A 20,986-nucleotide genomic window follows, 5' to 3' on the forward strand; every position below is an offset into this window, starting at 1 on the left:
GGAATGAGGGGTCAGGTTTAGCAAATAAACATCCAGGCACTCAGTTAACTTCGAATTTCAGATAAACAACTGACACTTTTTTTTTTTAGTATAACCCCAAATATTGCATTGTCTATATTTATATCAAAATTGATGTTTTTGAGCTCCGGTGCTAGAGAAAACTCTTGAGAGCCCCTTGGACACCAAGGAGATCAAACCAGTCAATCTGAAAGGAAATCAACCTTGAATACTCATTGGAAGGACTGATGCTGAAGTTCCAATACTTTGGCCACCTGATGTAAACAGCTGACTCACTGGAAAACACCCTGATGCTGGGAAAGATTGAAGGCAGGAGGAGAAGGGGACGGCAGAGGGTGAGATGGTTGGATAGTATCACTGATTCAATGACATAAACTTGGGCAAACACCAGGACATGGTGAAGGACAAGGAGGTCTGGCATGCTGCAGTCCATGGGGTCACAAAGATTCAGACACGACTTGGCAACTGAACAACAATACTAAAATTTTTTAAAAATTTATCTGAAATTTAAAGTTAATTGGGTCTCTTGTACCTTGATGGAACCCTGATCCATCATTGTGCCCATTTTACAGATAGGGAAATGGAAGTCCAAAGAGGTTAATTGATGGCACAGCCAGGGATGGGCAGAAGGAGGATTCAAGTGGGACAATGAGATCCAGTGCCTTAGTACTCAATTACTCAATTCTTCACTCCAAAGAGCCCAGCCTGAGGACAGGGGTGGGGGTTAGGGAGGAGGTGGGGCGAGGGTGTTTGAATGAGCCAAAGTCCTACCTTACCTGGGTTGGAGGCACTTTTCTCACTCTGGCTCCTGGCACAGGAGAGGTGTCCCTAGACCAGGACTCTCTGCAAACAGGAGGAGCCTGTCCTACCATCTGGATTCCTGCATCCGGAAGCAGGGCGGCTGATCTCCTGTAAATAGCCAGTCTCATGTCACTGTAAACAGCTGGTGTCTAGCGTTGTTGTCACAGTGCCTGAGTCTCAGTGTGATTGCCCTGTGACTCGATACCCTGTGGTCAGCCCCTGTCACTGGATATTTGGTAAACAGTATTCTGAGAATGGGCAGCAGCGCTCCATCTGGCCAGCGCTCCATCAGTACCAGGGCTGGTGGCTGGGTCCAGCTTAAAGGCAGATCCTGACGCCTCATTAGCCATCCCTGCTCATTTTGTACTGATACTTTGTAAACATGAAGTTCTGATACCTGTTACTTGTCAATGATCAGACATTGTTAGTCATCAACCTTCCCTAATGTTTCTTAGCTGGAGACCTGGAAGTGCTTTAAACAGAGCTCTGATACTCTGTAAACAATGAATCTTGATACTTCGTTACCCATACTGAGCCTCATCCAGGGGCTGGCAAACTGCAGCACTGGCCAGACCTAGAAAGGGCTTCAACACTTTTCCATTACTGAAAACATACCAAAAGACGATGTGTGACCCATGAACACTACATGAGAGGACTTCCTTGGTGGTCCAGTGGCTAAGACTCTGAGCTTCCAATGCACGTGACCTGGGTTCAATCCCTGGTCAGGGGACTAGATCCCACATGGGCCACAACTAAGACCCAGTGCACCCAAATAAATAAAAACCAACCAAACAAAAAAACTACATGGAATTCAAATTTTAATTTGCATAAATAAAGTTTTACAGTCACATTCACTCATTTGAGCATTGTTTGTTGCTGATTTCAAGAGAGCTGAATTGACAAGTTACGAGAGATGCTGTATGGCCGGCAGAACTGAGAAAACTTATAATCTGGCCATTAATAGAAAAAGCTTGTCAACTTTTGATCTAAGCTCCCAAGCAGTTGCTGTTCCCTATACTATCCTGTTAGTGGTCGGCAGTATATGACGTTCATATACTGGGCCAACAATGAGTTCAATAGTTCCTGATGTTCATATAGTGTGCAAAAAACAAGTGCAGTGGTCCATAATGTTCACATACCATTGCAAGTATGAGTAACATTCAGCCTGATGTGCTGACACACTGGGTGCAGTGAATATTTGGTCTCTGAAGTCAGTCAATGTATCCAGAGACTGTGTGAACAGTCAATACTGACACGTGGGACTTCTCGGGTGGTCCAGTGGCTAAGAATCTGCCTACCAACCATCCCCGATCTGGGAAGATTTCACATGCCTCTTGGCAATTAAGTCCATGCACCACAACTACCGAAGCCCCCACGTTCTAGAGATTGTGCTCTGCAGCAAGAGAAGCCACTGCAACAAGAAACCCACATGCCGCAAGTAGAGAGCAGCCTCCTCTCACTGCAACTAGAGAAATCTTGTGCAGAGCAATGAAGACCCAGTGCAGCCAAAAATTAATAAATAAATAAAAATTAAAAAGAAAACACTGGGAAATGCAACCAAGATGAGATCTAAAGGGTGACTGAGAATTAGGCAGAGGAAAAACAAAGGATCTTGGCACACTCAGGCAGGACCTTGAACCCTGAGCTGAAGAGCTGGATTCCTCTGGAGGGTGATGGGAAGCTATGGCTAGAGTATGAGTGAGTAGAGGAGGGGCCTGCTCAGCCTGGATGCAGGACCTCTCCTGACCTTGGATTTCCCACTCATGTTATGAGCTAAGGAGGCCAAAATAAGGACCTTTCTAGGCCTGGAGTCTGGAAGGAAAGGGGGCTCTGGATCATAATGGGGAGGGTTTTATGAGAGGCCAGTGTGTGAATAACTGAGCAAGACCTTTTGTTCTCCCCACCTCCCCTCCCCTCCAAACACCAAGCAAGCTCTGGGAGAGGGAGCCAGCAAGGATGTGGAGGCCAGGGGGGAGGCTGGGGACTCTCCCTTAAGGAGACATCCTCTGGGTTCTTGCATTCTCCTTTGTTACTACATGTTCATTGGACACTTGCTGCATAATACAGCCCTGCCCTCTCAGAAGTCCCAATACAGAGGGGAGGTGGAGGACAACCATGAACCCTCAAATACATTGTAATTGTGAATTGTCAGGAGCACAAAAGAAGGGCTTACAGAGAGCATGAGGCAGGGCAGGTTTGATCGCGGAGGCCCAGGGGTTCTGAGGAAGGGATGTTTCAGCTTAGACCTCAAGGAGAAGGGGAAGGTCTTGTGAGGAGTGAGGGAAGGGCTATCCAGGCAGGAGGAACAGCAAGTGCAAAGGCCCTGAGGTGGGACTAACTAAGTTTGTTGTGATGGAGGCTGTGGGGGCGGGGCCACACTGGACCTCATGGGCTTTGGGGAAGGTCTGAGCCTTGTTTCTTAGCTCCCAAGGCTGCCCTGGGGCTGGGGCCCTGAGACACCAGCGAGAAACCCCCACCGCATTGCCTGTGTCTTGGACTGTCTCGGGTTCATTTCTCAAATGAATCAGCCTGGCATGGAGCTGATGTGAACCAAGGCCAGAGGGACTGGAAGCCTGGGAAGGGGAATTTCCAGAACACAGAGACATCTCAGTGGAATGGAAAAGTCTTGTCTGCTCTTCTAAACTACTGAGTTTGGCAGGTCCTGAGGGTGATAAGCCAGCAGGAGGCACCTCCTGGGAATCAGGCATGGCTGAGGGACCTGAGCCAGCTCCAGGAAGTCAGCATGTGAGAAACATGGTCTTGTGTACCTGTCTTGGTGATGCTCAGCTCCTGAGAGGCCTGTGCCCTCACCTCTTGGGCCTCAACCCATGTCTATCCCCTCCAGATTCCCTCTATCTGGAGGGGATAGACATGGTCAGATACAAATGCCCTCAGTCCATGAGGTCAGAACTGGGCCAGAGAAAAGGGGTATTGGAGATGGGGTTTTAAAGGATGATCACAATAAACTGTGGAAAATTCTGAAAGAGATGGGAATACCAGACCATCTGACCTGTCTCTTGAGAAACCTGTATGCAGGTCAGGAAGCAACAGTTAGAACTGGACATGGAACAACAGACTGGTTCCAAATAGGAAAAGGAGTACATCAAGGCTGTATATTGTCACCCTGCTTATTTAACTTATATGCAGAGTACATCATGAGAAACGCTGGGCTGGAAGAAACACAAGCTGGAATCAAGATTGCCAGGAGAAATATCAATAACCTCAGATATGTGGATGACACCACCCTGTGGATGACACCACCCTTATGGCAGAAAGTGAAGAAGAACTAAAGAGCCTCTTGATGAAAGTGAAAGAGGAGAGTGAAAAAGTTGCCTTAAAGCTCAACGTTCAGAAAACTAAGATCATGGCATCTGGTCCCATCACTTCATGAGAAATAGATGGGGAAACAGTGTCAGACTTTATTTTGGGGGGCTCCAAAATCACTGCAGATGGTGATTGCAGCCATGAAATTAAAAGACGCTTACTCCTTGGAAGGAAGGTTATGGCCAACCTAGATAGCATATTTAAAAGCAGAGACATTACTTTGCCAACAAAAGTCCGTCTAGTCAAGGCTATGGTTTTTCCAGTGGTCATGTATGGGTGTGAGAGTTGGATGGTGAAGAAAGCTGAGCTCCGCAGAACTGATGCTTTTGAATTTTATTTTTTTATTATTATTATTTATTTATTTGGCCGCTCAAGGGATATTTTAATTGCAGCATGTGGGATCTAGTTCCTGGACCAGGGATTGAACCCAGGCCCCCTGCATTGGGAGCACAGTGTCTTAGCCACTGGGCCACCAGGGAAGTCCCAGAACTGATGCTTTTGAACTGTGGTGTTGGAGAAGACTCTTGAGAGTCCCTTGGACTGCAAGGAGATCCAATCAGTCCATCCTAAAGGAGATCAATCCTGGGTGTTCATTGGAAGGACTGATGTTGAAGCTGAAACTCCAATACTTTGGCCACCTCATGCGAAGAGTTGACTCACTGGAAAAGACCCTGATGCTGGGTAGGATTGTGGGCAGGAGGAGAAGGGGACGACAGAGGATGAGATGATTGGATGGCATCACCGACTCGATGGACATGGGTTTGGGTAGACTCCGGAAGTTGGTGATGGACAGAGAGGCCTGGCGTGCTGCAATTCATGGGGTCGCAAAAAGTCGGACACAACTGAGCGACTGAACTGAACTGAGGAGTTTGAGAGCAAGAAAAAGATATCCCAGGGACATGACCCAGGGAAGGCCCCAGTTTGGCCCCACTTGGCCCCTTGAGTGAGTGACCTAGAGTGTCCCCAACCCTCAGGTGTTTTTCTCACTTAATAAGGGCAAGGACAAAGCCATGGGATCTAGCCAGTTCAAATTTGAGTCCAGGCTTCTTCACTTTCTCAATGACTATGAGTGAGTGAGGCCACATCAAGAATGGCCCCAGGTTACAGGAGAATAAACTGAGGTTTATAGAGGAAGGCCACTCATCCTAGGATGCAGAGGGAAGTGGTCAAAGTGGGAACTTGGAGGAGGGGAGGGAGATAGTTGAGAATCAGGAGAGGGGGTGTCTTGCCCAAGGCCAGTGTCCTGAGATTGGAAAGAAGGGGAGCAGGGGAAGGGAAGTAGCTAGCATAGCATGTGCAAAGACCCTGAGGCAGGAACATATTTGGTAGCCTACAGGAACAGCAAGGAGGTAGATGGGCCAGGAGCTTATGTGTGAGTGGCAGATAGAAGGAAAGGAGAGTGGAGGCATCACACAGGCTATGCAGGGCCTTGGATTTGGAGCAGGGAAAAGATGGTATCCAGAGAGACCACTGACAGCTGCATCAGGACTTACCTGGGGATTCAGAGGCCTGGGGGGGAGGTCACTAAACAGGCTCCTATCTGCCTGCCTATACTGACATAAGCCTGCACAAGCCAGTACTCTCCAGTACAAATTAGGGCTTGCCAGGGCACACCAGTACCCACTGCTGATAGATACCCACGCCTAACACCTGGACCCAGACTCACAAATGCACCAATCAGCCCTCATTTGCTTCCCACATTGACTGAGATGCAGATCGCATTGGAGTACACACAACTTGTGTGCACATGCCTCTGAGCAATGCCACAGACAAGGCAGACACACAAGCGCACGCACATGCTGCACACGCTGGTGGCTCCAGCTATCTCCCCGCTGCCTGTAAATACATGTGTACATGTGCACACCCCCTAGCCTGCGTCACTGGGAGGCTCAGGAAACGCTGCTGGGGGCTCCCTTGAGAGCTGGCTTCCTGTTTTCAAAGTGGCTGGGAACTGCTGATGGAATGTTCTGGACAGGCCCAGCCCCTCCCTCACTGCTTCAGCAACCCTCCCCCATCCAGCCCTGCAGATCCTGCACCCGCTCTGTACCCCAGTACTGACCTGACCTCTAGTGAGATCAGACACCAGATGAGGAAACTGAGGTTCAGAGAGGTGCTGTCACTAGCCCAAGGTCACACAGGAAGGAAGAGATAGTGCCTAGAGCCCAGACCTTGAGCTCTAACCTGCCTCCCACTAGAGCACCATCCCTGGAGGTCCAAGATTCACAGACGGGGATTGCTCCTTTCTGCCTGGACTGTGGCCCAGTTCCTCCTGGCTTCTAGGACCACCCCCATGCAACCCCAGGCTTTCCTGCCCCATGAATGCAATCCTCCCATTCACCACTCACTCTCCCCATCCCATTCCTCTGTGTCCGCCAAGGAGTGCCCTCCCTGTCACAAACATTAATGAAGCTTCAGCAGCTGACAAAGTAGACCTGGTCTTACCTTCTGGGGGTTGGTGAAAGACCCAGCCCAGGAGCAAATAAACAAACACAACTACAGCTGTCCCTTCTATGCTCCAGCCCCAGAGAACCATCAGGATGGCTAAGGACATGCTTGGCTCTCTCTTGTCTGCTAGGTTTGCACATGCTGTGCCCTCTGCCTGGGATATTCTTCTTGAGCTCCCTGACAAACTCGTCTTCATCCATCAAAGCCCCAACTCCAACGTCCTCTCCTGCTTCTAGCCCTTCCAAGACCCTCCAGCCCTCATCCTTCCCATCTGGCCCCACCCCGACTTCACAGGGTGGGAGGTGTTTGTGGTCCTCCAGACTCTGTTGTCCTTGTCATGGTTGGTAAAGAGGGCCCCTATCATCACCTCCAGGGAGTCTCCAAAGTCCCACAGTGATTGGCCCAGCCAGATTCACATACCCATCCCTGAACCAATCCCTAAGTCTGTGGCGACAAAAACCTCTAATTGGCCAGACCTGGTCACCTGTCTGCATCTGGAAGCAGGAAGTGTACCTGGCTCCTTCTGTCCACCAAAATGTGCGCAGGGAGAGTAGATGCCCTCAGAACCATTTTGCCAAGGACTCAGGGGTCCCCTGCCTGCTGCATCCTGGCTTGGGAGCCTTGGGCCAAGTCACCTGTTCTCTTTTCCTCAGTTTTTCTACCTGTGAATTGGACTCAGCATGGCCGAGATGTAGGAGCGCCGAGGGGCCACCCAGCTCTCCCCTCCCCACCACACACACTGTTTAGAGGCCCTGTTTACCATGCACCCTCTTCCCCCATCTTTTCTTGTTGTTCTCTGATTCCCTTGAGATGGGGCAGCACAGTGTGGCAGGTGCTGATGGCCGCCGGCTGAGTCACCACTTCCTCCTGGGCCCCTTGCCCAGCCTGATGCTTTCTGGGGACTTTCCTGGCCTTCCCCGAACATCAAAACAAGGTGAGGGGGGGTGACTCCTGGGCCAGGGGAGCAAGGGCAGAGGTGCTTGTGGACAAGATGGAGTATACCCTGGCATGGATTCAAATCCCATGTCCTGTCCCCACCTGTAAAGAAGCCATAGCCTCCTCAGAGTTGAGGGACTCCACACGTGAACACCCCACACACTCTCAACCAGGACCATGAGTGCCCAGTACTGAGGTGAGTGTGGTCATTGCCGGCAACCCTGTCTGCACAGGTGTTAGCGGGCACGGGTCAGAGGGTCTGCATTAGTGGTTTCTCAGCTGCGTGTGCTCGAGTTCGCAGGGCCGTCTCTGCATCTCTGCTTATGTGTGTGTGCGCCTCGTGGCTGCCCCTGTGTGTAGAGCTTAAAGTGGGCTTAAAGGACAGACAGACCCAACCCCTCGTTGGAAAAAGGTGTCTCTGGTGGTACAGGGAATTCCCTGGGCAACAGCCGGAGAACTGGGAGATTCCTGGTGTGTGGGGGGGTGGGGTGGGAAACAGCAGGGGCAGGAGGAGGCAGGAGCTGGGGTGGGTCAGACAGCTGAGTAGATGAAGAGTCATGTGTATGAGCCAGAATGCAGGCTGATGACATCAACTCTAAAATAGTCACCAAGCCCTAATTTGTGTGCCTGGCACTGTGGATATAGTGAAGTCCTAGGGTAATAAACATGTAAATCAACAAATATGGGACTTCCCTGGTGATCCAGTGGTTAAAACTCCATGCTTTCAATGAAGAGGGTGCGGGTTTGATCCCCGATCAGGGAATTAAGATCCCACATGCCACATGGCAAGGCCAAAGGAAAAAAAAAGAAAACCCTAAACATATAAATATATAACTCTAGGAAGGGCAAAGATCAGAAAGCAAATGCATCAGAGCAGGGGTAGGGGAACTAAGGAGGTGCTCTGGCCAAGGGACAGGAAGGTCTACAAGGGAGAAGGGAGGTCTACAAGGGAGAAGGTCCTGGGACCATCTGGGGAGAGGGAGTTCCAGATGGAAGCCTTGGCAGGTGCAGAGTTCCTGAGATGGGGATTAGCTGGAGGAGGGGCCCCATTCAAGAAGATCTAAGCCCAGAGCAAAGAGGGGAGGCGTTAGGGGGCAGCGCTGGTGGGGAGCAGGGCCACCAGGACGGGCTGTCCTGTAACAGGAGCCTGGCAGAAACATGTCCCCCTGCCCACCCGCCCCCAGTACACCCTGCTCGGGACAGAATGTGCTGGGAGGAGAGGCTGGTGGTGGCTGGGCCTGGTGGCTGGAGCAAGGCGGCGGGAGGATTCCTGAACACCAGCCCGGCTGGGCCTGCTGCCAGTGAGGGCGGAAAACAAGCGGCAGGCACCCTGCCTGCCTGTCACCCCACGCCCCGGGCTTGGCCCAGCCAGGGCAGGAGAGAGAGATGGTAAAAGAGTCAGAGACAGAGAGAGACAGAGATGGTGACCAAGAGAGAAGGTGAGAAAGAGACAGAGATGCAGAGATGGTAAGTCAGAGATGATAAGAGCCAGTGAGAGAGCGATATGAAGAGATGGAGATGGGGGAGGCAAAGATGGTGAGAGAGGCAGAAGCAGAGAGAAAGACAGCAGTGAGAGACAGAGAGAGACCTGGCCTTGACTCTAAACTGGTGACAGTTCTGATTCTCGGGGGTGCTGGGAATAAACGTGAAGCAGTGACCCTCCTACCCCCATCAGAGTCTTTGTTCACATCAGAGTAGATGAGTCCCCTCCAGTCACTCATACCTGCTGTGTGCTGGGTCCCCAGATACACCCCTGACTTAGTCCTGCTCTCAAGGTCTCAGCCAAACAAGTGAATATCTAAATACAAATTTCAGAGACTGACAAAGGCAAAGAAAACATAGGACAGGGAGATGGGGGAGGGAATGATGAGGGGTGGTGACTTTAGGTTGGGCTATCCCTGAAATTTAAGGCTAGTGTGTAAAAAGGGGCCAGCTGTAGGGAACAGCCTTTTAGCAGAAGGAACAGCATGTGCAAAGCCCGTGAAGTAGGAGTCAGCTTGGGGTGTTTGAGTAGCAGCCAGGGATGGAGGGGGAAACTGGAGGGAGAGGTGGGTGGGTGGTCTTAGAGGACCAAGGAGCGGAGGGATTTTATTTTAGAAGAACATTTGGCCACATTCCTCTACACTCTGTGGGCCCCACTCAACATCCAGGGAGTTCCCTGAATTCTGGGCTGCCTGGCCTAGCTCCATGCTGGTTGTCATTTATCCAAACCAGAAAATCCACCTCCTTTAGGGATCAGGTTCCAGAGAGTTGCAGACGCAGGAGTCCTGGGGACACGAGGTAGCTTGTCCTCCCAAGCCCCCTGGGGGAACCTTTCATAGAAGTGTACCCACATCCACTGTTGCAATAAACACCTCAGACTCTTCTTAGTTTGAGAACATGAATCTGGAAACTGCAATCTTGTATCTTCCACAATCCAGCTGATGAGGAACTCAGCCCCACCTGAGGCTGCCATTTGGGGATCTGGGTAACCGTGCTGTAGGAACATCTCCCCCCTGCCACTGGGCCCTCAGGAACCCCAAGTCTGACAAGTTCCAAGCTTGATGGCCAATCAGCTAATCAGGGCAGGTACTGCTGCACTGGGAGAACCGGCTGAACCCCAAGACCAGGAGATGTTGGGAATCAGGGCCTAAATTTACACCAGGGAAGAGAGTGATTAATGTGAAGAGGAAGTGTCCTAGAGTCTCAGATGGGGAAACTGAGGTTCAGAAGCAAGTGACTTCTGAACCCATCATCATAGAGAGCAAAGCCTGAACACTGAGCTCCCAGTGTCCTGCTCCAGGGTCCCCCGCAGTCCTCAATCCTGCCCCTCAGCCCTACCCATGGCCACTCTGGGCTGCTGGTTAATTTTCACTGCTTTGGGAAGACTGGTGGGCAGAAAGTCAAGGCTGTCAGCGGGTGGTCTAATTGGGCTCCGCCCAAGGGGGCGGGGCCTCTTGTCTGGGGAGGAGCCTGAGCTGCACGGGATTCCAGAGTTCCAGGGGCGTTTTCGAGTGGCAGCTCCAGCACTATGTGACCCTGGACAAGTTACCTCATTCTGTTGGACTCACTTTCCACACCTACAGCTCCAGAAAAACGACAACCTCCAGGCCACTAGAGTTGCCCTAGAGCTCTGTGGGTACTCAAACGAACCCTGTACTAGCACAACCACAGCCACTAGAGTCCCAATTATCAGGGGGTGGAAATGACCCAAATGTCCATCAACAGGGGCTGAGTGGTTAAATAAAACGTGGTGCCTCTACACAATGGAATATTATTTGGCCATCAAAAAGACCGAAAGCATGGATTCCTGCTGCAACAAAAGTGGCTGAACTTCAGGCTGAGTGAAAGAAGCCAGACAAATGAGCTCATCTACATGAAATGTCCAGAACAGGCAAATTCAGAGACCCAAGAAAGCAGATGAGTGGTTGCCTGGGGCTAAGGGAGGAGTAATGGGGAGTGACAGCTCGTGAGGACAGGGTCTCCTTTGGGGGAATGGGGAGTGACGGCTCGTGGGGACAGGGTCTCCTTTGGGGGAATGGGGAGTGACGGCTTGTGGGGACAGGGTCTCCTTTGGGGCTGATGAGCATAATTGGGAATTACAGGTGATGGTGGCACAATATTGGAAAGGTCCTAAATGCTAGACACACTTACAAATGGCAAATGAATTGAATCTCAATAAAAGTGGGTTCGATCCCTGGGTCAGGAAGATCCCCTGGAGAAGGAAATGGCAACCCACTCCAGTATTCTTGCCTGGAAAATCCCATGGACAGAGAGAGGAGCCTGACGGGCTACAGTCCATGGGGTTGCAAAGAGTCAGACAAGACTGAGTGACTAAACAATGACAACAAAAGCAAAAACAGCCCAGACTCCACAGACAGGCAGGATCCTCCTGCTTCTGGCCTCCCTCCCACCTGCTCACCTCCATTCTGTGAAGATAGATGAGGCCTCCACCAGCTCTGCTCCCAGCCTTGCAACTACACTAAGGGGAGAGATGTGGTGTCTCCCTCTGTGTCCTCGAGCCTCACCTTCACCTTCTGGTCAATGGGCCCCTCAACCCTCCTCAGCCTGGAATTTCATCTGAGATCCAGACCCAAGATGGTGATCAAGGCCACCCAACTTCCTCAGCACCTGGGGGCAATAAACCACTAAGCCCAATCTCTTCCTCTGTGATTTTTATTTTAAAAAAAATGTACAAAAGAGAACAATTTAAGGCTTATCAGAAATGTGGAGTCCCAGGCGGGGGCCCTGCCTCGGCCGGGTCTCTGCACTTGGAGGCTTGTCCAGCTGCCCCATCATATTTTGTCCCTCTGGGACACAGGGGGTATTCAGAAGCATACTGTGGCCCTACTCTGTCACCCAAGGCTGACCTCTGTCCCCACAGCCTGGTTTAATGCTCTGCTGTCCCTGTCTTGAAATTCTTAATTCTTGAACAAGTGGCCCCACGTCTTCATTCTGCAAGTTATGTAGCCGGTCTTGTCTGTGCTACTTTGAACCTATGTTTCTCAGGCCATGCAGTACCCAGGCAGTGCTTATGTCCTGGAGCGTGTGGAGGGGCTCAGGCACTCCAGCCTGGGACAGGAGTCTCTGGTTTTCAAAGGTTTTAAGGCTGGAGTAGCTGGACCTGCCACCCTTCAGCCCCACACAGCCCTGATGACCTGCTTTCCTGAATGCCTCATTCCTGGGCCCTCTCGCCTCCTGGACCTTGCAGTATGGCCTCGACTGAGGCACTTGCTCTCTGAGCCCCACTCCAAAGATGAAGGGACGGTCTTCAAACATCAGTCAGCTCTGACCTTCTTCGACTTTTCCTCTTGCTTGCCTGCCTACCAAGCTCTTATTCATACACCAAAGCCTTAGCTAAAATGCCCTTTCCCCAGGAAGCCTTCTCTGCTCACTCTTTGGACTCTCCCAGCTCTGGGTCCTTTCCTCTGGTCCTGTGGGTCTGGAAGTATTTCTGGTTCTGTTGCTCCCAGACTGGAGGCTTCTGAGGGAACACAGGCCGACATAGACAGGTTGAATGGTTTCTCAGATCCTACTGTTGGTATCTGGTACCTTATGAGGACCAGTCCAGATATGTCAAGACTCCAGACTGGCTCTTCCTCTGTGTGATGTTGGAATGGCCCTGTTTTGTTCTGAGACTCAGTTTCTCCAACTTCAATGTAGTCAGCCCAGTCTGTTCTTCATCTAGCCACTCCTTACTCATGTCGACGGTGGCTGGAAGCACATGTAAACACCTTATCCTTTGAAGTTTCCACTTGACACTCAGCAGGTCATGCAGCGGGGCCTCCTGGCCTCTGAGGGTGGGTTTGGATCCTCCTGCCAGAAATGATCCCATCAAGTCTTAGGAGGTCCTGGAGGCTCAGAAACACCCCCACCCCATCCTCCTGATTTCCATTCCCACACTAGGTTAGGGAGCAACACTTAGGAACAGATTGAGATGCAAAGTGGGTTCAGACCCTGAACAGGATGTAGAAGATGCTCTATCTCTTTAAAAAAGAGGAAATTTAGTTTTGACTGCATCAGGTCTTAATTGCTGCAGACAGGCTTCTCTCTAGTTGTGATGGTGCAGGCTTCAGAGCGTGTGGGCTCTGTAGTTTGCAGCACTCGGGCTCTCAAGTTGAGGCTTGAGGACTCAGTAGTTGGGGCGCATGGGCTTGACCGCCTCACAGTACGTGGGATCCTACTTGCCCAACCAGGGATCGAACCCTGGTCCCTTGTCTTGGAAGGTGGATTCTTCCCTGGACCACCAGGGAAGTCCCTAGGAGTTCTATCATTAACGAAGATTCACCTGTGGTTCCTTCCCCTCCTCTTGGCTCCCAGGGCCTTGGAGAGGCACAGGGGCTTCTTGAACCCTCAAGCTTACCTCGGAGTACAGGGGTGGTGGGCGGTAGCGGAACTCCTGGATGTAGGCAAAGAAGGGGCCTTGCATGCTCATGTCAGGGTCCTGCAGTAGGGGCAAGAGGCTCTGCTCCAGGGCTGCCACCTCCTCGTCGGGCACCACCTCGGAGTACTCGGGAGGGGCTGGAATTGAGAGACAGGGTGGGTGAGGCTGGTAGACAAGGAGGGGAGCCCCAGAATCGGAGGCAATGGCCAGGTGGAGCTGGCTTGTGCCAGTTCTGGGGCTACTGGGCTGTGTGCCCTTGGGTTGGGATTCTTGAGGGGGACTCAGGTTGCCAACATGATTGTTCCGGAGCACTTCTAGAGATGGGGGCAGCGAGCAAGGCTGGAGGGGAAGAGAGTAAGCCAGGCCCTCGCCGCTCTCCCACCCATGCCCATCCACAGCAGGATGGAGAGTTCACCTTCAGGCCGCTCTGGCAGGACCCCAAGCCCCCAGTCCATCAGGAAGCTGGCACGGCTGCCCACGCTGGATGAGCGGCTGCCGAAAGGGTGCAGGGGGATGGTGCCGATGACCAGTGGGAGCTCCAAGAGCAGCTTGGATGAGCCCGGGATGTCCACGCAGACCTGGAGGGAAGCATCACGATAAAGAAGACCAGCCACTAGGGCAGCCTTGGCCACATGCTCCTTCTTACAGGAGGAGGCCCAGTGGTCCCAGCTCTAGCCTCAAGGAGGGAGGGGGACTCTGGGCTGGTTGTTGTTGCTGTTCAGTAACTACTAAGTTGTGTCCAACTCTGTGACCCCCTAGACTGCAGCACGCCAGGCTTCCCAGTCCTTCACCATCTCCCTGAGTCTGCACACACTCATGTCCATTGAGTCAGTGATGTCATCCAACCATCTCATTCTCTGTCTCTCTCTTTTCCTCCTGCCCTCAATCTTTCCCAGCATCAGGGACACAGCAAATGCAACCACCCCAGCCTTTGAGGATACTCTACCTTGAGGGCATAGTCCACGTGGAGCACACGACAGTGCAAGATAGAAGGACCCACAGGAGGGATCTGCAGAGCCCGGCCCTGCCACAGTGCCCGCCGCCCGGGGCCCACAGGCTCCCCCGAGAGACTAGCCACCACGGCTCGTTTCTGTTTGCGGGCACCTCGCGCCATGAAGGTCTGGGTCTGGACCACAGCTGCCCGAGGCAGCACGGGGCGCGTGCAGCCGTTGTCAATCTCAGCGAAGACAGGGATCACTTCACCTGTTAGGTGGAACCGCAGGGCCTCAGTTTCTCCACCTGCAACCCTGACACTGGCCTTCTTCCCAATCCAGGCCCTCCCACCTGTTACCTGGTGTGTAGCCCTTGCGGTCGATCTTGGCTGAGAGGGAGACAAGGCCACGGTTACTGTACCAGGATCGGGCAATCTTTTCCCGAGCTCCGGCTTGAGGGGCCTGGTCAGGGGTGGGGGGGAAGAAAAGGATGTGAAACGGGTCCCACTGTACCAATCACAGACCCTGTGGAGCTTCTAAATCACCCTCAGCTGAAGGAAGATTTGGGGCAGGGCTTAGCATCCTGGTTTCTAACAGTCTGTTTGCAAAATGGATCCAGGAATGTGACCCATCTCATTAAGCTAAAAACAAGTGAACAAGCCAGGCACTTAGTGTGTTAAAGAGTGCTCAGTAAGCCATTATTATTGTAAGCTCTGATTGTGCCCCCTTTCACAGACAAGGGACGCGTGGGAGGCTCAGAGAGGGTGAGACACTCACACAGAGCCACAAAGCAAACTGGTGCAGCTGGTTCTTGCACCTAGCTCCACTGCCATTCCCATGCCTGCCTCCCTCCCTGCCAGGGCTCAGCTGTGACCCCCACTTTGCGAAGGAAGGAATGAGGAGCCAATCACTATGTAGCCAGGGCCCTGCCTGCGGCGCCCCCAACCCACCAAGGGCAGCCACTCACCAGCAGAGCGGGTGTGTTGATGTCCACAGGCTCAATAACAGTGAACACCTTCCTTGTCCGACGGGCAGGGACCCAGGGCCGGTGCAGGGTGGCTTTGATGCAGTATCTGACACTGCCGTGTTTGCCTTCAAAGGAAGTCACTAGCGTCCTGGGGGTGGACGGAAGGTAAGACCCAGAGACACGCAGGTGGGGGATCCCCAAAGGCTTTGGGGGGTGAGAGACAGGAGACACTCTGGGGGGCCTCCCAGGGAGACAATCTTGGGTCTCAGTGGCCCCCAGATACCGAGCAGTGGAGTCCCAAACCTGAAAGGGGCTGCAGACTTAGGGACACTTAGAGGCTCCCCCACAATCCTGCACCCCACTCGACTTACGGTGGCAGCTGGAAGCTGAATGGGAATTCATGACGCCCAGGAGGCAGCGTTGTGGTCTCTCCAGTGCCTGCAGGTAGGAGTAAGAGGGGGAGGCTCAGTGGCTGCGAAGGGGCTCCCGGAGCACACAGCAAGCGCAGTGCAGAGGTTCCCCCAGCTGGTACCTGGCGCGAGTAGCGTGGCACGGTGGCTCACAACCTCCACGCGCTCGCTGTAGCTCTGCGTGTACGCCGTGCTCGAGCCCGCGCTGCGCGACTCGGTCCAGTGCACATGGGCGCGACCCCGCGCGCGCAGCCTCAGGGAGCTCACTCGCGCCGGGCCCGCTAGCTCCAGAAGCACTCGGCCGGCCACCGCCTGGCCGCCGCTGAACACGGGCTCAGAGCCCGCGCTAGCACCATCCAGTAGCACCACCAATGCCTTCACCTTGTCGAACAGCATCGCCGCGGGGATACGAACTCGCGGCCCGCGGCCCCTGGCTTCGAACCCGCGGCTAGGAGGCTCGACGGCTGCAGCCTCAGGACGCGAGCCCACCAGGCGCGCGCAGGCGCGCTCGAAGGTCGGGCCAAAGACTCCTCACTGCCTGCGCCGGCGCCGCATTTATACGGCGGGAGGGGCGGGGCGAGACGCAGGTCCCGCCCCCGGAACGGAATACGCCAATGGTGCGGCAAGAGGCGTGATCTTGCCCAGGCGTGGAGCAAAATAACATAAGCCCGGGCTTGCGGCTGGAGGCATTCTACCCCTGCTACCCTCTTGGACCCTGGGATGAGACAAGCATCGCGGCACAGAACAAGTATCTCTCAGACTCCAGGGGTGAACAGGAAAAACCGAGGCCTGGAGGCAGGACCCAGGCCTGAGGTCACCTAGCAAGAGCATTCTGCCGTTGGCTTAATCATCTACTGGCCGCCACTTGCAGACGTGACTCGATGCACGTCCAGCCGAGCTGGAGGGAACGGCCAGGTCCCTGAGAGTCTAGGACTAGCTACCTCGGGCCTCAGCTCGGCTCATCGGCCCGCTCACCCCACCCCCCACCCCCACCCCGTGCAATGGGGGAGGGAGGAAGAAGTGGTTGGGGCCTCCCAACACTGGGCGCCTGCTGTCCCCATCTATGATTTGAAACCCGCTCAGCTGGGTGACCTGGTTTAATGACATCTCGGAGCCCGAGTTTCCACGTTTGTAGAGTCAGAAGAAAATCAGGCCCGACCTCAGAGAGTTGTGCATGAATCGCGGTGTAGCCCTACTCGACCCTCCCAGAGCCTCTCTCCCGACTCATCCACCGCCCCTGACACACTGCAACACTCCGCGGCGCCTCAGCGCTTTTGCCCCGACGTTCCTTTCCAAACTTTCAGCACCTGCCCTCTCCACCCCCATTCCCCACCCTCCTCGCCTCCGCAAACTTCTGTTTGCTCTTTTGACCCAGCTCGTCCCCTCACAGACAGAGCTAAGTGCCAGGGAAACTCATGGAATCCCCGGGTTCATGGCTGCGGTGTGCCTTTGGGACGGTAACCACTCTCTGGACCTCAGTTTCCACAGAGAAGAACCTTAAGTAGGGTTTCCAAGTCGGAAGCCGCCTGTACGCGATATGCGAAGCGCCTGCGCCCTCTGGTGGCAGCATCATACATTGCTGCTTGAACCCACCCTCTACCTTGTTCAGTCTGTAAGTCGTATCCAACTTTTTGCGACCCCATGAACTGCAGGACACCAGGCTTCCCTGTCCTTCACTATTTCCCAGAGTTTGCTCAGACTCTTGTCATGCAATCATCTCATCCTCTGTTGCCTCCCTCCTCCTCCTGCCCTCAACCTTTCCCAGCATCAGGGTCTTTTCCAATGAGTTGGCTTTTCCCATCAAAGGGCCAAAGTATCGGAGCTTCAGCATCAGTCCTTCCAATGAATATGAAGGGCTGATTTCCTTTAGGAAGTCCTAAAACCCCCTACCTTGGCCATCCCTTCTGAGTCTGGCTCAGCCTGGCTGGAACCCCAGCTGAGGCCAAGACACCCCCAGTGGGAGGCGGCCATAACTGGACACAACCAGTGATAGAGGTCAGGGCAAACCGGCAGAGATGGGTAGAGGCTGTCCACTCGGTGATCAGCCTGCTGGTGGGCTCTGGGGCTGAAATAAGGCACCAGGACCTTCTCCCAGGGCCAAGTGAAGCCTAGAAAGAAGACAGGGGGACACAGGCCCAGGAGGAGGCAGGGAATAGAGTGACCTTGGGGGGATGGGATGGCTCATACTTTCTTTTTGGTCACATAAGACTTGTGGGATCTTAGTTTCATGACCAGGTACCAGGTATCGAACCCACGACCCCTGCAATGGAAACTCAAGAGTTTGAACCACTGGACCGCCAGTGTCCTCAGTCCATTTCACAGATAGGTTCCCCCAGAGACCCAGAGAGGAGCAGGGACTCACCAGAAGCCACACAGCAACTCTGCTTCACTCCTCCAGTATCTTAAGAAAGTTACCAGTGAGTGGGAGCAGGAGGGCTGTAGGGTGAGACCAGCTCCAATTTCCCTGAGTCTCAAGGAAAGGGAAGTGTCTACAGGGCCCCTTCTTGCCTCATTCCATGCCGGCTATGCTTTGGTTTCCACAGCCCGTCAGGCGAGAGCCTCCCACACCTGGCGGCTGTTTGGACAAAGTAGTAAGCCTGTAGGCAAAGCATCTAGTGTGTGCAAGGCCGGAAATAAGTGTGCTGTGGGCAGAGAGCCAGATTTGAGCAGCTTCCTGTTTCTACCCATCTTGCAGATGGGTAGAATTTGCAAGATGGGTGAGGTCTGGCTTCCCTGAAGTAGCCAGGGCAGCCCAGAGAGGCCAACATCCTCTTCAGCCACACAGCAGGTGCTAGAGCACAGACTTACTCTTTCTGTCCCTGCCCTCCCCTACTTCTGCTCTCAACTGGCTGTATGGCCTAAGGGAGGAGGACCGAGGTTCAGAGCAAGCAGGGACATGTCCAAGACTCCTAACCTGATCTGACCCTACCCCAAGTCTTCTCCCTGCCTGGGATGCATTCCCACCCCCTTACCTGCAAACAGCACCAAAATCCCCAATCGAGCAAACAACCCTTCATGTAAACACTGGTAAGGGGCACTGGCCGGGGGTGAGACATGGGCCGCCTTTGGGAATCAGAGCCCCCAGGCCTGGGGCTAACTAGACATCCTGGAGTTTAGAGAGGAGGATCTCCTAGCTCCACTAAGGGATCCTGTGAAACCAAGGGGGTCCTGTGGGGCTCCCAGGCACAGAGGCCTTTCTGACCCCATTTCTTGACTCCAGCCCCCATAAACTTTCCTGAGTTTCATAGGGTGGGTTTGAATTGCTAATCAAGGGAGAAGCCAAGAAACCACCTGAGACAAGATTACAGGGAACAGAGACGCTCACAAAGATTAGAAGACTGACCACCTGAGATGAGATTAAGGGCGTGCAAGCCCTGCTCACACCTTAATGTTATCAAAGACCTCCAATGTTGAACCACTGTTATAAAACCCCTCATCTAGTTTTCTGGGGTGGAGACATCGTTTTTCAAGGCAGAAGCCAGCTGTGTTTCCCTTTGCCTGGCAAAGCAGTAAAACTATACTTTTCCACTTCACCCAAAACTTTGTCCTGCGGATTTGATTCCTTTGATTCCTCACTGCTGTATAGAGAGGGCAAGCGATTGGTAACCTCCCCAGACTCCCTATGTGGCGGGGAGTGGGGGGCTGGGGAATGTCTCCACCGCATATCCTCTAGGTCAAGGGAGTCCTCGTGTCCCGGTAAGAGAGTTCCCCTCTGGAGAAGGGTTGCCCGCCCACACGGCCTCTAAAGGGAAAGGGCTGGCCTTGGAAAGGGGAGCCCAGACCTGAGAAGAGGGGTCGGTGGCGGGGATTCTGGCTCGAGGGTGGGGGAGATGAGCGGCTCACCTCGGAGCAGCAACTGCCGCCGTCGCAGGTACGTCTCGGCGGCCGCGTAGTCGCTGGACACGGCGTTGACACCCACGCTTCGGCTCTCGAGCCAGTGCGTGACCGCCCCGCCGCGCGCCGCCACCTCGAGCGCTAGCACCCGCAGCGGCGCCGCCACCTCCAGCAGCACCCGGCCGCACAGGCGCTCCCCGCCGCGGTACGCGTCGCCCGGGCCCCGCGCCAGCTCCAGCGCGAAGCTGCGCACGCCCCCCGGGCGCATGGCGGGGGCCAGGGCGCACGGCGGGGATGATGTACCCGCGCGGCTCCGCCCGGCGCGCTGCTGGGCAGCGTCTGCCGACCTCTCTGGTCTCAGTGCTGGTCTTCGCCGCGCCGGACACCCCTCCCGAGCTTTCTCCTGCTTCTGCGATCTTGTGTGGACGCCGCCGGCCCCGGGCCGGCACGTAGTTGGCTGACTTCCTGGTCCTCCGTGTCCGCCCTCGTGACGCGCTCGGGCCTCCGGGGACGTGCCGCCCGCGTGTCCGCGCGTTTGACTTTGCTACCCCCCAGGGCGGGGCGGGTCCTGTTTTTGCAGGGTAGGCGCTGTTGAGTCAGAGGCGGGCGGGGGCGGATGTGGCTGGCGGCGGAGCGGAGGCAACCACCCGGGATCTGTCTAGTGGACTCATTTGTCCCCTACCCGGCACCTTTGGACCCGGCGCGGCCCCAGCCTCCTCCCCGGCCTTCCTGCCATCATCTGGTTGTTCCCCAAACACACCAAGCTCGGGTCTCGCTTCTTGGCCTTTGCACCGGCGGTTGCTGCTAGGAACGCCCTTCTCCAGGTCTCCATGCCCAAATGTCACCTCCTCGGAGACATGCTCGGGACTTAATTCTTTGTGGCCCTGGCCGCTATGTTTGTGACTGCTGTGTGTTCACTGTTGTGCCTCTTCCATCAGCTGGGTGTCCCCAAGGGTGAGCACTGTGCCCTGTTGGCAGCACCTGATCTTACAGAAGAGGAAACTGAGGCCCCCCAGAGGGGCAGCCGCTGCCCAGAGGCACCCAGCGGTGACTGACTCAAGACTCGAACCTATGTCTGACTTCAGCCCACCGACACCTCCCCGGACCCTTCTTGTTCTTGTGTCCCACCTATCGCCCCCAGGCAGGTGGCCCATGGCCTTATCAGAGGCTGCCAGAGCCTGGGCTCTCAGCTGGATCCAGAGTAGCCTCCCTCTCCACCCAGGGCCCAGGATCTGCCAAGAGCCTGCCTCCCCACCTGACTCCAGCACTCTGAGCCCAAGGCCTGGAAGGACCTTTCTGATTCTACTTGTCTGAGACCTTCCCCTCCGTTCTGCCCCAGAGAGGCCTCTCTAAGCCCAGGATCACAGCAGTCCCCTCCCCATTGAGTGACCTCCACTGAGTCCATTTTTCCCCTTGGCCTATGGACCCCTGAGTTTAAATCCTGGCTCATCCCTCT

The 20,986-nt window shown here is 54.2% G+C and overlaps 1 protein-coding gene across 4 annotated transcripts; it reads right to left on the reverse strand.

Annotated features, from left to right (window-relative positions):
• Positions 1-11,661: 11,661 nt before the first annotated feature.
• Positions 11,662-20,011, reverse strand: ARRDC2 (arrestin domain containing 2). Of its 4 annotated transcripts, none has more exons than XM_081496433.1 (8): positions 19,540-20,011; positions 15,658-15,724; positions 15,287-15,434; positions 14,679-14,781; positions 14,334-14,590; positions 13,803-13,965; positions 13,367-13,524; positions 11,662-12,816 (listed from the first exon to the last, which is right to left on the reverse strand). In XM_081496433.1, exons 1-8 carry the CDS (start codon positions 19,796-19,798, stop codon positions 12,766-12,768), a joined length of 1,206 nt encoding a protein of 401 aa, XP_081352559.1. In that variant the 5' UTR covers positions 19,799-20,011; the 3' UTR covers positions 11,662-12,765. The 4 variants fall into 4 exon arrangements, with proteins under 4 accessions (XP_081352559.1, XP_081352558.1, XP_081352556.1 ...); XM_081496432.1 differs by having other exon boundaries at positions 11,662-12,819; XM_081496430.1 differs by having other exon boundaries at positions 15,819-20,011.
• Between the last annotated feature and the right edge of the window lie 975 nt (positions 20,012-20,986).

Source organism: Giraffa tippelskirchi, chromosome 6 (genome assembly GCF_054371585.1).
Source record: "Giraffa tippelskirchi isolate mGirTip1 chromosome 6, T2T-mGirTip1v1.2.pri, whole genome shotgun sequence".
NCBI classification, from domain to species: Eukaryota; Metazoa; Chordata; class Mammalia; order Artiodactyla; family Giraffidae; genus Giraffa; species Giraffa tippelskirchi.